We start from the raw sequence: 16,261 nt of genomic DNA, 5'->3' as shown, positions 1-16,261 counted from the left end.
ACTGGGCTGGGGCCACTGTAAGACAGCCGAAACCTTCTCAGGATCCATGGAGAACCCCTCAGCGGAAATGATGTAACCTAAGAAGGTTACCTGGGATCGGTGAAATTCACATTTCTCAAGCTTACCGAACAGCTTGTTCTCTCGTAACCGTTGCAACACTCGTCTGACATCCAGAATGTGGGCCTCCATGGATTCAGAATATACCAAGATGTCATTCAAATAGACCACCACACACTGCTGCAACAGGTCACGGAAAACATCGTTGATGAATTCCTGGAAGACTGCGGGCGCATTGCACAACCCAAAGGGCATAACCAAGGATTCATAATGACCGGTCCTGGTGTTAAACGCGGTCTTCCACTCATCGCCCGCCTTGATCCTTACCAGGTTATATGCCGCCCTCAGGTCGAGTTTGGTAAAGACCGTGGCCCCTTTGAGGCGATCGAACAGCTCGGAAATCAATGGTATCGGGTAAGCGTTCTTGATCGTGATGCGATTGAGACCCCTGTAATCGATGCAAGGCCTCAACTCACCGCCCTTCTTTTTCACAAAGAAAAATCCAGCCCCTGCCGGGGACGAGGATTTGCGAATGTGTCCGCGTGAAAGCGCCTCCCTCACGTACTCCTCCATGGCCTCATTCTCCGCTACCGACAGTGGATAGACTTTGCCACGAGGAGGAACGGCACCAGATTGTAACTCTATGGCACAATCGTATGGGCGGTGCGGAGGTAGGGCAACCGCACGCACCTTATCGAATACATCCCGGTACTCCTCGTATTCAGGAGGCAACAGAGAGTCCGAGGAAGTACACAGCAACTTGACAGACCCATGGATGCAACTGGCCCCACACTGCGGTGACCACGAGAGGATCTCGGCCGATCTCCAATCGAAAGTCGGATTATGCTTCTGGAGCCAGGGGTACCCCAAGACCACCGAGTAGTGTGGAGACGAAATAACCTGGAGACAGACCGACTCTCTGTGAACGGCACCAATGGCCATCCCCACTGGAAGGGTCTCATGAGTCACGTGTGGCGGCAGAAGGGGTCTGCCGTCTATCGCCTCAAGAGACAGTGGGGAACCTCGAGGCTGCAGAGGAATGGAATTGGCGGCAGCGAACACACTATCAATGAACAAACCACCAGCACCAGAGTCCACCAACGCCTGGGTCGTCACCGAGGCCCCGACCCAGGAGAGGACAACAGTAATCAGTGGTTTGTCAACACGGGAAACCGGGGACGAGGAGACTCCACCCAAGATCTGCCCCCGACAGGATCTCAGGTGCGAGCGTTTCCCGGACGGTTCGGGCATGCCAACCGAAAATGCCCACCGAGACCACAGTATATGCATCGGCCCTCGCGTCTCCGGAGTGCCCTCTCCCCCTCGGACAGGCGAGCAAACCCCAGCTGCATGGGTTCACCCCCAGACAAGTCATCCCCAGGAGGCGTGGGAGGAGAGGGAGGCACGGGTGGGACAGCAAACGTAGGCGCCAATCTGTTAGAAGGCCTCCGCAGGCTCTCCTTAAAGGAAGGTCTCTCCCTGAGTCTGGTGTCAATCAAAATCAGGAAAGAAATAAGGGACTCGAGCTCCACTGGTAGGTCCTTAGCTGCAACCTCATCCTTCAAGGCATCCGAGAGACCATGAGAGAAAGCAGCGACCAGAGCCTCATTATTCCAGCCCACCTCTGCTGCCAGAGTACGAAACTCAATGGCGTATTCAGCTACGGATCGTGAACCCTGTCTGATGGACATAAGGAGCTTCGCAGCAGAGGCAGCACGAGCCGGCACATCGAATACCTTCCGAAGAGAAGCAACAAAACCGGAAAACTCGGCAACCACCGGATTGTTGTTCTCCCATAAAGGGCTGGCCCAGGCCAAGGCCTTGTCCGAGAGCAGCGAGATCAAGAAGCCCACCTTTGATCTCTCAGTGGGAAAGGCATGTGGCAGCAACTCGAAATAAATGCCCACCTGGTTAAGGAAACCTCGGCACTGGGTTGGCTCTCCCCCAAAGCGCTGTGGAAGGGGGGCAGAACCGGTCATACCCCGAAACACCGCAGGCGCAGCAACAGGTGTCGGGGTAGACTCTGGCGCAACAACCGGAGCGGCAGTAGGAGCGGGCCCAGGAGCGACAACCGACCCATCGGCAACGGAAGCTAAATGAGCCGTGCATTCAAGCAGGGTTTGCAACGCCACAGCGAACCGACCCAACAGGTGACCCTGCTGATCAAGTCTGGCAACCAGCGTAGGTAGCGAGGATGGCCCTGTACCGTCAGAATTCATGGCTTGGTCCTAATGTCATGGAACCATGAACCAGACGTACAACAAGAGATAAGTGGAAATAAGAAGGCTTTATTGAAAATCAAGCTGTGAGGCAAAAGTCCAAACGGATGGCTAAACCGAAGCAGGGTCTTGCGAAGCCAGAGGTCAGGAACCAGAAGGGTAGTCAGACGAAGCCTGGATCAGGAACCAGCAGGGTAGTCAGACGAAGCCTGGATCAGGAACCAGCAGGGTAGTCAGACGAAGCCTGGATCAGGAACCAGCAGGGTAGTCAGACGAAGCCAGGATCAGGAACCAGAAGCAGCAGCAGTCTTGGAAGCATGTGAACACAGGAGGACCAAGCAAGGAACTGAAGCCACAGACCTCCTATATATATGAGCTAGGCATCCAGCTCCTCCCAGTGGGAAGGAGAAGCCGCAGGGTAGGAGGCTACAAGAAACCCAGAAACCAATATGGCCGCCAGCACATGTCAAACGAAGGAGAACAGCCAGAAGGTAAGACCATGACACATTTCTTCTGGGTGTTTTCCATTTACTTCTTAGCATAAGATTGGCTAAGTACTTTTTCCTCCATCTATTCCAAAACTGTTCTGATAGATATTGAACTCTTCGCCATCTCCTTCTGGCATATAAATCCTCTTTGGTGAACTTGCTAGACGGTGGCTGTATGTAATCAGACATAAGGTGAAGTAGATGGTTGGGAGTTAAAGGGTCCAAACTTGTTGGGTTGTTGATATTATTAACTGTAAGTGGACGACTGTTAACAATAGACATTACTTCATAGAATAGGGTGCTAAGTGAAGCATTATCTATTCTTCCGGCGTTCATTTTCAACACTGAACTTAACACATTTCTCACAGTTCTGATTTGTCTTTCCCAAACTTCTCCTGTATAGCTTGCATGTGGAGCATTCATATGAAAATCACACTGTTTCTTTAACAAATACTCAGTTACTTTTTATTTATCAATCTGTTTTAGAGCTTTCTTCAATTCATTCTTTGCGTCGACAAAATTAGATCCTTGGTCAGATCTAAGCTCTCTGATGGTACCTCTAATGGCTATGAAACATCTTAAGGCGTTGATGAATGCGTCAGTTGACATATCCTCTAACATTTCCAGGTGTATTGCTCTGGAGCTCAGACATGTAAATATTAGTCCATATCTCTTGTACTCCTTGCGGTTCTGTTTGGTGATAAATTGGCCAAAACAATCCATTCTGCTATAAAGAAATGGTGGGGATGGGTTTACACGATCCACAGTAAATCTAACATTCTTAGTTCTTCTGTAGGTCTACGTGCCTTTCTGCAAACTACACATTTACTTATATAATTTTCTATAACTTTGCTTTCTTTCACAATCCAGTAACCACCTTCTCTCAAACAGCTTTGGGTAAAGCTTCTTCGTTGATGCAAGGATATGTTGTGGTAGTGATTAATAATCAATCTTGTGAAGGTAGAGTTTTTGGGTAGAATTGCTGGATGCTTCACTCTGCTAGGTAACGATGCATTTTCAAGTCTCCCTCCCACCTTCAGTATACCATCCTGCAGAACAAGATTAAGCTTGTACAATGGGTGGTTGTTTGGAAGCCTTTTAGGTTCACTGTAGAATCTCTGTTGAATGAGTCTTATGAATGTTTCTTCAGCTTTCATTCTTTCTTCTGTATTCAACAATTCCTTCTTTCTGATTCCCTTTAACAAACATTGAATTTGAGCTACTATGTTTATGACTGTATTCCATTTTGAACAGCTGGCTAGTCTTTCATGTATGTCATCTTGACACTTGGCAGCAGTGCTCAATGTTTGTACAACTTTTACTTCTGGATCACCCATAGACAATTCTGTGTAACCTTTACTGGGCTTGATTTCCATTTCCCAAAGGAACTCTGGACCGGTGAACCAGTTTGAATTTTTCAATTCTGTTACATTCATACCTCTTGAAGCATGATCTGCTGGGTTATGCTTTGAGTCAATGTGATGCCAATGTTCTGGATTTGTTATTTCCCGAATTTTCTCAACTCTGTTGGCGACAAAGATATGGAATCTTCGAGCTTCGTTGTTTATGTATCCTAGGACAACTTGTGAGTCTGTCCCAAAAAATTCTTAATCTATTTTCAATCCCAATTCTTCTCTCAGAAACTTGCTTACTGATGATGAAACTACAGCTGCTGTCAGTTCAAGTCTTGGTATTGTCTGAATACTGGTAGGTGCAACTCTGGCCTTCCCCATAACCAGGGCACAATGTATCTTTTCTTCTCTTATTACTCTGATGTAGGAGCACTGACCATAACCATAACTATTTGCATCTGAAAAGAGATAAAATTCTATTTTCTTGTACTTTCCGAAATCATGAGGTACAAAACATCTGAGTATTCAAACATCTCACTTATCCAACTCTCCCACCTTGGCCTTAAATTTTCAGGTATGGGCTCATCCCATCCCAACTTCTGTCTGCATAATTCTTGCAGTATTTCTTTTGCTCTGAGGATTACTGGGGCCAAGAATCCCAATGGATCAAATATAGAAGCCACTGAGGAAAGAATGGTTTGCGTAGTTGCAACTTTCTCTTCAATAGATACTTCAAAGAAAAACTTGTCGTTCTCTATATTCCATTCCAATCCAAGTACGTTCTCAACTGGAAGATGATCATAATTGAGATCTACTTTCTTTATTGTTGCTGCACGTTCAGAGTCACTGATAGATTTCAGTACCTCTCTGTTGTTTGAGATGAATTTGTGAAGGCGCAGGTTTCCTTTTGCACATAACTCTTGGCTTTCTTTCACTAGTTTGATTGCAGATTCTGTAGTCTCTAGAATTAAGAGACCATCATCTACATAAAAGATTTTCTTCAGAAAATTTGCTGCTGATGGGCAATCTTTTTCATTCTGATTAGCCAGGTACTTCATACCATAATTGGCGCAACATGGAGATGATGCTGCTCCAAACAAGTGTACTTTATTTCTGTATTCTGCTGGCTCTGTATCTGTTTCTCCATCCTCCTACCATAGAAACCTCAGGAAATCTCTATCTTCATTCTTCACATGAAACCGGCGGGTTGGCAATCCAAGGCCGTCGGCCGTGTGCACCCCGCATCACGGATGCGGACCCATTCACTTGAATGGGTCTGCAATTCCGGAGATGCGGAACGGAGTCACGGAACGGAACACCGGAAGCACTATGAAGTGCTTCCGTGGTGTTTCTTTCCGTTGTTCTGCACCGCAAAAAAATATGACATGTCACATTTTTTTGCCGTGCGGACTGACCACTGACCCATTCAAGTTGAATGGGTCCGGCCCACTGCACGGATGTTGCCCATGCACTGGGGACCGCATTGAGTACAAGACAATATTGTACTCAAGCCACCAAATAACGCGTATTTCCTCTACTTAGGCTTTGTATTTTTCAACCAATTCTGCTGCTCTCTCCTCTTTCCCTATTATTTGGGAGGCTCATAAAACATTTATAAGGGGTGAGTTTATGTTTGTGGTTTCCAATAGTGATGAGCGGCAGGGACAATATTCAAATTCGTAATATTTTGCTTATATTTTGGAGAATATTCATCATATATTCGCGAATTCGAGATTATAGTCTTGATTGCGAAAATCGGCAATGTATTATTTGCGTAATGTGCGCAAAATACCTGCGTGAGTCACTTATGCTACATTTTTCAAGCTGGTATACGTTTCCTGAGACTGGAGAAAATGGTTGGCACGGCAGAACATTAGAATAGCTTTATATGCAGACAGAGTGCTCCAATATATTTACGCTTGCGAATTTTCGTCAATTATTGATGCGCATAATTTTTCGAAACTGGAATCAGCTACACTATAGATCAATCTAACCTACACTGACTATCTCCCCCTAACTATCTGAATTATATACAGGTCCTTCTAAAAAAATTAGCATATTGTGATAATGTTCATTATTTTCTGTAATGTACTGATAAACATTAGACTTTCATATATTTTAGATTCATTACACACAACTGAACTAGTCCAAGCCGTTTATTGTTTTAATATTGATGATTTTGGCTACAGCTCATGAAAACCCAAAATTCCTATCTAAAAAAAATAGCATATTTCATCCGACCAATAAAAGAAAAGTGTTTTTAATACAAAAAAAGTCAACCTTCAAATAATTATGTTCAGTTCTGCACTCAATACTTGGTCGGGAATCCTTTTGCAGAAATTGACTGCTTCAATGCGGCGTGGCATGGAGGCAATCAGCCTGTGGCACTGCTGAGGTGTTATGGAGGCCCAGGATGCTTCGATAGCGGCCTTAAGCTCATCCAGAGTGTTGGGTCATTCGTCTCTCAACTTTCTCTTCCCAATATCCCACAGATTCTCTATGGGGTTCAGGTCAGGAGAGTTGGCAGGCCAATTGAGCACAGTAATACCATGGTCAGTAAACCATTTACCAGTGGTGTTGGCGCTGTGAGCAGGTGCCAGGTCGTGCTGAAAAATGAAATCTTCATCTCCATAAAGCTTTTCAGCAGATGGAAGCATGAAGTGCTCCAAAATCTCCTGATAGCTAGCTGCATTGACCCTACCCTTGATAAAACACAGTGGACCAACACCAGCAGCTGACATGGCACCCCAGACCATTACTGACTGTGGGTACTTGACACTGGACTTCAGACATTTTGGCATTTCCCTCTCCCCAGTCTTCCTCCAGACTCTGGCACCTTGATTTCCGAATGACATGCAACAGTCCAGTGCTGCTTCTCTGTAGCCCAGGTCAGGCGCTTCTGCCGCTGTTTCTGGGGAATGCGGCACCTGTAGCCCATTTCCTGCACACGCCTGTACACGGTGGCTCTGGATGTTTCTACTCCAGACTCAGTCCACTGCTTCCGCAGGTCCCCCAAGGTCTGGAATCGGTCCTTCTCCACAATCTTCCTCAGGGTCCGGTCACCTCTACTCGTTGTGCAGCGTTTTCTGCCACACTTTTTCCTTCCCACAGACTTCCCACTGAGGTGCCTTGATACAGCACTCTGGGAACAGCCTATTCCTTCAGAAATGTCTTTCTGTGTCTCACCCTCTTGCTTGAGGGTGTCAATGATGGCCTTCTGGACAGCAGTCAGGTCGGCAGTCTTACCCATGATTGCGGTTTTGAGTAATGAACCAGGCTGGGAGTTTTTAAAAGCCTCAGGAATCTTTTGCAGGTGTTTAGAGTTAATTAGTTGATTCAGATGATTACGTTAATAGCTCGTTTAGAGAACCTTTTCATGATATGCTAATTTTTTGAGATAGGAATTTTGGGTTTTCATGAGCTGTATGCCAAAATCATCAATATTAAAACAATAAAAGGCTTGAACTACTTCAGTTGGTGTGTAATGAATCTAAAATATATGAAAGTCTAATGTTTATCAGTACATTACAGAAAATAATGAACTTTATCACAATATGCTAATTTTTTTAGAAGGACCTGTATATATATATATATATATATAATCAGTTGTTGGCCCTTGTATTGCGAGCCTGTGATGCCAATAAATATAGCATGGAAAAGGAGTCGTACAGATGTGTCCTTGACATTTGCTCTTGACGCCATATACACTGAGGCATGTGGTGTGAGATAACCAATTTAACAACAAAAAATACATGATTTCTCAATATTTTGACAGCCTACATCTATCATCCTACAGAAGGACATCATGGGAGTTGTAGTTTTACAACAGCTGGAGGGCCATAGGTTGAGCATGCCTGCTTTAATATATCTGCCCTATTGTATGCTTTGCCTAGCTCTAATTTTTTGTGGTTTTTTTTGTTTGTTTTTTGTCCTACTACTGCCATTGTTCCTTTCTTTTCATTGGAGACAATTGTTATATGACTTCTGCACTTAGATATTTTCAAGCCAAGGTTTATTAAAAAAGTAACTGACAATGAAAGGAAATTAAGGAACAATATGAAACACACAACGATATATACATCTTTGTCATTTATTTTGGCCACATTCCTCCAAGAATCCTAGAAGAGCAATTTCAGCAGGAGACACACAATGGCTTAAGTCAAGACGACTTTATGGACACTCATGCTGCCTCTGTTGCTACCGCTGGTGCTGGCTCTCGTGCAGTTAATCATAACCTCAGTGAATAATCCGGTCTTATTTTGGGGCTGACTGCCAAGATCACACATAGACATTGTTGCGCACCCTCGAAAGGTTGTTGAGCCTGCAAAGATCCACAGAAGGACTTTCATTTAAAACAATATTAGACCTGAAATATGAAGACTTTCTAAACTAAATACATATATATATATATATATATATATATATATATATATTGTGGGGTTTCGCTCTGGTAGATAGGGTAAGCAGACGCAGTACAGAGGCAAAATACAAGTTCTTAACTCAAACTTCAGTGTTTATTCACACTTGCGGCAGGTGCACAAAACAACACGTCACTTTGCAGTCTTTGGTGTTAATTCACACTCAATGGAAATGTCATATTGCACAAGTCACCTTGTTGGCAGTTCTGCCTCCAGTAGTCCACAGCAGGCTTTAGGGGGCCTGTTCTCCCTGCACATGGGTCTCAGCCCTTCAGTCTGGCATCAAACCTCAGATCCCAAAACTGAACCCAGCTGCCAATTTAAGGACAGCCAGATGCGGCCAAAACCCGGACCGGCACTTAAACTCTGGTCCGGGATTTGACCTCACCCGGCTGTAAATCCTCCCAGAAGCAGATGCTGGGAGGAAAATACCTGCCTTCCCAGACAATATATATATATATTGAGGGGACTCGCTCTGCTAGACAGGATTAGCGGACGCAGTATAGAGGCAACAACAGGTTCTTGGTATCAAACAGTTCAGTATATTATTCACACTTTAGGCAAGTGACAAAATAAGCAGTCATATTCAAACAAAAAGTTACTTTGCGGTGTTGGTGGTAATTCACATCATGCGACAATTCTGCCTCAAAGAGTCCTTGCTGATAGCAGCACCAACATCCTGTTTTTACACCAAACAGGTAGCAAGCCTTCATCCAGACACAAGGCTTCCAGATCCCAAAACAGAGACCTGACTTCTTAACCCAGGTGCCTGTTTAAGGACAGCCAGGTCCTGCCAAAACCCGGACCGGCATTTAAAATCCAGTTCGGTATTTGACCTCACCTGGCTGTAAATTAGCCCAGCACCACATGCTGGGAGAAAAATACCTGTTTTCCCAAACCAAACCTCTCACTGTGTCACTATATATATATATATATATATATATAATCAGTTGTTGGCCCTTGTATTGCGAGCCTGTGATGCCAATAAATATAGCATGGAAAAGGAGTCGTACAGATGTATCCTTGAGATTTGCTCTTGACGCCATATACACTGAGGCATGTGGTGTGAGATAACCAATTTAACAGCAAAAAATACATGATTTCTCAATATTTTGACAGCCTACATCTATCATCCTACAGAAGGGCATCATGGGAGTTGTAGTTTTACAACAGCTGGAGGGCCATAGGTTGAGCATGCCTGCTTTAATATATTTGGCCTATTGTATGCTTTGCCTAGCTCTAATTTTTTGTGGTTTTTTTTGTTTGTTTTTTGTCCTACTACTGTCATTGTTCCTTTCTTTTCATTGGAGACAATTGTTATATGACTTCTGCACTTAGATATTTTCAAGCCAAGGTTTATTAAAAAAGTAACTGACAATGAAAGGAAATTAAGGAACAATATGAAACACACTACAATATATACATCTTTGTCATTTATTTTGACCACATTCCTCCAAGAATACTAGAAGAGCAATTTCAGCAGGAGACACACAATGGCTGAAGTCAAGACGACTTTATGGACACTCATGCTGCCTCTGTTGCTACCGCTGGTGCTGGCTCTCGTGCAGTTAATCTTAACCTCAGTGAATGATCCAGTCTTATTTTGGGACTGACTGCCAAGATCACACATAGACATTGTTGCGCACCCTCGAAAGGCTGTTGAAGTTGACATTGAGCCTGCAAAGATCCACAAAAGGACTTTTAATTAAAACAATATTAGACCTGAAATATGAAGACTTTCTAAACTAAATATATATATATATATATATATATATATATATTGTGGGGTTTCGCTCTGGTAGATAGGGTAAGTGGACGCAGTACAGAGGCAAAATACAAGTTCTTAACTCAAACTTCAGTGTTTATTCACACATGTGGCAGGTGCACAAAACAACACGTCACTTTGCAGTCTTTCGTGTTAATTCACACTCAATGGAAATTTCATATTGCACAAGTCACCTTGTTGGCAGTTCTGCCTCCAGTAGTCCACAGCAGGCTTTAGGGGGCCTGTTCTCCCTGCACATGGGTCTCAGCCCTTCAGTCCGGCACAAAACCTCAGATCCCAAAACTGAACCCAGCTGCCAATTTAAGGACAGCCAGATGAGGCCAAAACCCGGACCGGCACTTAAACTCTGTTCCGGGATTTGACCTCACCTGGCTGTAAATCCGCCCAGCAGCAGATGCTGGGAGGAAAATACCTGCCTTCCCAGACAATATATATATATTGAGGGGATTCGCTCTGCTAGACAGGATTAGCGGACGCAGTATAGAGGCAACAACAGGTTCTTGGTATCAAACAGTTCAGTATATTATTCACACAGGCGCGCGCGTTCACAGGATCGGAAGGTAAGCGAGTGGATCTCCAGCCTGCCAGCGGTGATCGTTCACTGGCAGGCAGGAGATACGATTTTTTTTAACCCCTAACAGGTATATTAGAAGCTGTTTTGATAACAGCGTCTAATATACCTGCTACCTGGTCCTCTGGTGGTCCCTTTTGCTTGGATCGACCACCAGAGGAAACAGGCAGCTGTGTAATAAGTAGCACCAAGCACCACACTACACTACACCCCCCCTGCTCACTTATTAACCCCTTATTAACCCCTGATCACCCCTGATCACCCCATATAGACTCCCTGATCACCCCCCTGTAAGGCTCCATTCAGACGTCCGTATGATTTTTACGGATCCACGGATACATGGATCGGATCCGCAAAACACATACGGACGTCTGAATGTAGCCTTACAGGGGGGTGATCAATGACAGGGGGGTGATCACCTCATATACACTCCCTGATCATTCCCTGTCATTGATCACCCCCCTGTAAGGCTCCATTCAGACGTCCGTATGATTTTTACGGATCCACGGATACATGGATCGGATCTGCAAAACACATACGGACGTCTGAATGGAGCCTTACAGAGGGGTAAACAATGACAGGGGGGTGATCACCCATATAGACTCCCTGATCACCCCTCTGTCATTGATCACCCCCCTGTCATTGATCACCCCCCTGTAAGGCTCCATTCAGACATTTTTTTGGCCCACATTAGCGGAAATTGTTTTTTTTTTTTTTTTTCTTACAAAGTCTCATATTCCACTAACTTGTGTCAAAATATAAAATCTCACATGAACTCGCCATACCCCTCACGGAATCCAAATGCGTAACATTTTTTAGACATTTACAGTCATGTGAAAAAATTAGGACACCCTTTGAAAGCATGTGGTTTTTTGTAACATTTTTAATAAAAGGTTATTTCATCTCCGTTTCAACAATACAGAGAGATTAAAGTAATCCGACTAAACAAAGAAAACTGAAGAAAAGTCTTTTCAAGATCTTCTGTAAATGTCATTCTACAAAAATGCCTATTCTAACTGAGGAAAAAGATAGGACACCCTTGCCCCTAATAGCGAGTGTTACCTCCTTTGGCTGAAATAACTGCAGTGAGACGGTTCTTGTAGCCATCTACCAGTCTTCGACATCGGTCTGAGGAAATTTTACCCCACTCCTCAATGCAGAACTTTTTCAGCTGTGAGATGTTTGAGGGGTTTCTTGCACGTACAGCCCTTTTCAAGTCACCCCACAGCATCTCAATGGGATTCAAATCTGGACTTTGACTTGGCCATTCCAGGACTCTCCATTTCTTCTTTTTCAGCCAATCTTTGGTTGATTTACTAGTATGTTTTGGGTCATTGTCATGTTGCATGGTCCAGTTCCGCTTCAGCTTTAATTTTCTAACTGATGGTCTCACATGTTCTTCAAGCACCTTCTGATACACAGTAGAATTCATCGTGGATTCTATGATGGTGAGCTGACCAGGTCCTGCTGCAGCAAAGCAGCCCCAAACCATGACACTTCCACCTCCATGCTTCACAGTTGGTATGAGGTTCTTTTCTTGGAATGCTGTGTTTGGTTTACGCCAAACATGTCCTCTGCTGTTGTGTCCAAATAATTCAATTTTGGACTCATCTGTCCAAAGAACATTATTCCAGAAGTCCTGGTCTTTGTCAACTTTATCTCTGGCAAATGTCAGTCTGGCCTCGATGTTTCTCTTGGAAAGCAAAGGTTTCCTCCTTGCACACCTCCCATGCAAGTTAAACTTGTACAGTCTCTTTCTGATTGTAGAGGCATGTACTTCTACATCAACAGTAGCCAGAGCCTGCTGTAGTTCTCGAGATGACACTTTAGGGTTTTTGGAGACCTCTTTTAGCATCTTGCGGTCTGCTCTTGGGGTGAACTTGCTGGGGCGACCAGTCCTGGGCATGTTGGCAGTTGTTTTGAAAGCCCTCCACTTGTAGACTATCTTCCGGACAGTGGAATGGCTGATTTCAAAATCTTTTGAGATCTTTTTAAATCCCTTCCCAGACTCATAGGCTGCTACAATCTTTTTTCTGAAGTCCTCTGACAGCTCTTTTGCTCTCACCATGGTGCTCACTCTCACTTCAACAGTCAGGAGCACACCAAACTAAATGTCTGAGGTTTAAATAGGGCAAGCCTCATTCAACATGCAGAGTAACGATCTACTAATTATGTGCACCTGGTGTGATATACCTGTGTGAGATCTGAGCCAATTTAAGAGGGAATACATGTGAGGGTGTCCTATCTTTTTCCTCAGTTAGAATAGGCATTTTTGTAGAATGACATTTACAGAAGATCTTGAAAAGACTTTTCTTCAGTTTTCTTTGTTTAGTCGGATTACTTTAATCTCTCTGTATTGTTGAAACGGAGATGAAATAAACTTTTATTAAAAATGTTACAAAAAACCACATGCTTTCAAAGGGTGTCCTAATTTTTTCACATGACTGTATATTCCAGACTTCTTCTCACACTTTAGGGCCCTTAAAATGCCAGGGCAGTATAAATACCCCACATGTGACCCCATTTCGGAAAAAAGACACCCCAAGGTATTCCGTGAGGGGCATATTGAGTCCACGAAAGATTGAAATTTTTGTCCCAAGTTAGCGGAAAGGGAGACTTTGTGAGAAAATACAAAACAAAATCAATTTCCGCTAACTTGTGCCAAAATTTTTTTTCTATGAACTCGCCATGCCCCTCATTGAATACCTTGGGTGTCTTCTTTCCAAAATGGGGTCACATGTGGGGTATTTATACTGCCCTGGCATTTTAGGGGACCGAAAGCGTGAGAAGAAGTCTGGGATCCAAATGTCTAAAAATGCCCTCCTAAAAGGAATTTGGGCCGCTTTGCGCATCTAGGCTGCAAAAAAGTGTCACACATGTGGTATCGCCGTACTCAGGAGAAGTTTGGCAATGTGTTTTGGGGTGTCATTTTACATATACCCATGCTGGGTGAGATAAATATCTTGGTCAAATGCCAACTTTGTATAAAAAAATGGGAAAAGTTGTCTTTTGCCAAGATATTTCTCTCACCTAGCATGGGCATATGTAAAATTACACCCCAAAACACATTCCCCAACTTCTCCTGAGTACGGCGATACCAGATGTGTGACACTTTTTTGCTGCCTAGGTGGGCAAAGGGGCACACATTCTAAAGAGCACCTTTAGGATTTCACAGGTAATTTTTTACACATTTTGATTTCAAACTACTTACCACACATTAGGGCCCCTAGAATGCCAGGGCAGTATAACTACCCCACAAGTCACCCCATTTCGAAAGAAGACACCCCAAGGTATTTTGTGATGGGCATAGTGAGCTCATGGAAGTTTTTATTTTTTGTCACAAGTTAGTGGAATATGAGACTTTGTAAAATAAAATAAATCATCATTTTCCGCTAGCTTGTGACAAAAAATAAAAAGTTCTATGCCCATCAGTGAATACCTTAGGGTGTCTACTTTCCGAAATGGGGTCATTTGTGGGTGTTTGTACTGTCTGGGCATTGTAGAACCTCAGGAAACATGACAGGTGCTCAGAAAGTCAGAGCTGCTTGAAAAAGCGGAAATTCACACTTTTTGCACCATAGTTTGTAAACGCTATAACTTTTTTTTTACCCAAACATTTTTTTTTTATCAAAGACATGTAGAACAATAAATTTAGTGAAAAATTTATATATGGATGTCGTTTTTTTTGCAACATTTTACAACTGAAAGTGCAAAAAAAATTGTTCAATTTAGATTATTAACAAAAAAAGTACAAATGTCAGCAGCAATGAAATACCACCAAATGAAAGCTCTATTAGTGAGAAGAAAAGGAGGTAACATTCATTTGGTTGGTAAGTTGCATGACCGAGCAATAAACTATGAAAGTAGTGTAGTGCAGAAGTGTAAAAAGTGGCCTGGTCATTAAGGGTGTTTCAGCTAAGGGGGGTTGAAGTGGTTAAGGACAGCCAGGTCCTGCCAAAACCCGGACCGGCATTTAAAATCCAGTTCGGTATTTGACCTCACCTGGCTGTAAATTAGCCCAGCACCACATGCTGGGAGAAAAATACCTGTTTTCCCAAACCAAACCTCTCACTGTGTCACTATATATATATATAATCAGTTGTTGGCCCTTGTATTGCGAGCCTGTGATGCCAATAAATATAGCATGGAAACGGAGTCATACAGATGTGTCCTTTACATTTGCTCTTGACTCCATATACACTGAGGCATGTGGTGTGAGATAACCAATTTAACAACAAAAAATACATGATTTCTCAATATTTTGTCGCAAGATCTCTAATTTTATATGTGCGAATACCCAATGGTTGTGGTATGCATTGCAGCCTGGTAAGGGTTTTGTTAGCATGTCACATTAATTAATCAAATTAAAACAAAGGTAAGATTGGACATATCTGCATGTTGGTCCGTCCTTATTTCTTAACACATTGTGCTCACTAGTTCAGGAGAGGATATTTCAATATTTGTCAATGGTTTTCTTTAAAGTAAAATAAAATAAATAATAACAAAATGATACCTGATTCTTGTGTTGTCTGCAGAAGAAGACACATAGTCTCATCCCCTCTGCACTGTAGGGTTTCATCAGTGTGACACCAGGTAGAGTTAACAGATAAGCAGGATGGGCAGCCCAGTCCATTGAGGGGAGAGTTTTCAGTTGGCACTAGAATCAGATTGGAGAAAGAGAAATGAAATGTTGTTAATACATGAACATATGCAGTTCTCTCATAAGCCACTATTCTCTTTGATAAAGGGGTGGTGCTTCTGTTAGAGCCTATTGAAAGCACAATCATTTAGTTTTGTCTAAAGAACTTGTTGGGCAGTGGTCATCTTTTCATCAGTGGTCATCTTTTCTGTGGATTGAAATCAGTGAATTTCCAAGCAATACATAGACAATACATCACAAAAAAAGTATCTGCTCTACCTATGAAATACTAGATAGGCCACCTTGTCAAGATCGGGGTTATGGGACCACTGTGCCAACCAACCAGTGTGGTTGGCTGATGAACTTTGGGAATCACAGACACCAGTGTGAAGTACCAAGAGATCAGGCTATAGTCGTACTCAGCAATCTGGTACAGATCAGAGCAATTCGAGTTTTTGCAAATCCATATTTCAGTTCAGAGGTCAGGGCAGACATCTCAGGATCATCACGGTGAACAGACATGGGTCGGGTCAGGCGCCAGAGAGGCAGAGTCCAGGAATCAGGCCCAAGTCGGTACACAGGAGGAGAAATGGATTATAGCTCTTTAGTATGGACTTGCAAACTAGCAGAATTAAACAGGCACTGGCAGGATCTATGGAGACATATTGCTTAGGCACAGGGTGGAGCAAACTGCCTAGTATATGTAGGAGGGCTGATAAGCACATTAAAAA

General features: G+C 43.5%; 1 protein-coding gene across 1 annotated transcript in view; it reads right to left on the bottom strand.

The window, feature by feature from the left end:
- Window positions 1-9,954: 9,954 nt before the first annotated feature.
- LOC122927108 (phospholipase A2 inhibitor NAI-like) overlaps window positions 9,955-16,261 on the bottom strand; it is a 62,176-nt gene continuing 55,869 nt past the window's right edge. The window contains exons 6-7 of the mRNA XM_044278691.1: window positions 15,405-15,548; window positions 9,955-10,211 (exon numbers count right to left, since the gene is read on the bottom strand). Coding sequence (XP_044134626.1) covers window positions 9,997-10,211; window positions 15,405-15,548 — 359 coding nt within the window. The 3' untranslated portion in view covers window positions 9,955-9,996. The remainder of the gene's footprint in view (window positions 10,212-15,404; window positions 15,549-16,261) is intronic.

The sequence above is a fragment of the Bufo gargarizans genome, chromosome 2 (genome assembly GCF_014858855.1).
Source record: "Bufo gargarizans isolate SCDJY-AF-19 chromosome 2, ASM1485885v1, whole genome shotgun sequence".
Taxonomy (NCBI): domain Eukaryota; kingdom Metazoa; phylum Chordata; class Amphibia; order Anura; family Bufonidae; genus Bufo; species Bufo gargarizans.
The sequence above is the reverse complement of the archived record's forward strand: the minus strand, read 5'-3'. Positions and strand labels throughout refer to the sequence as shown.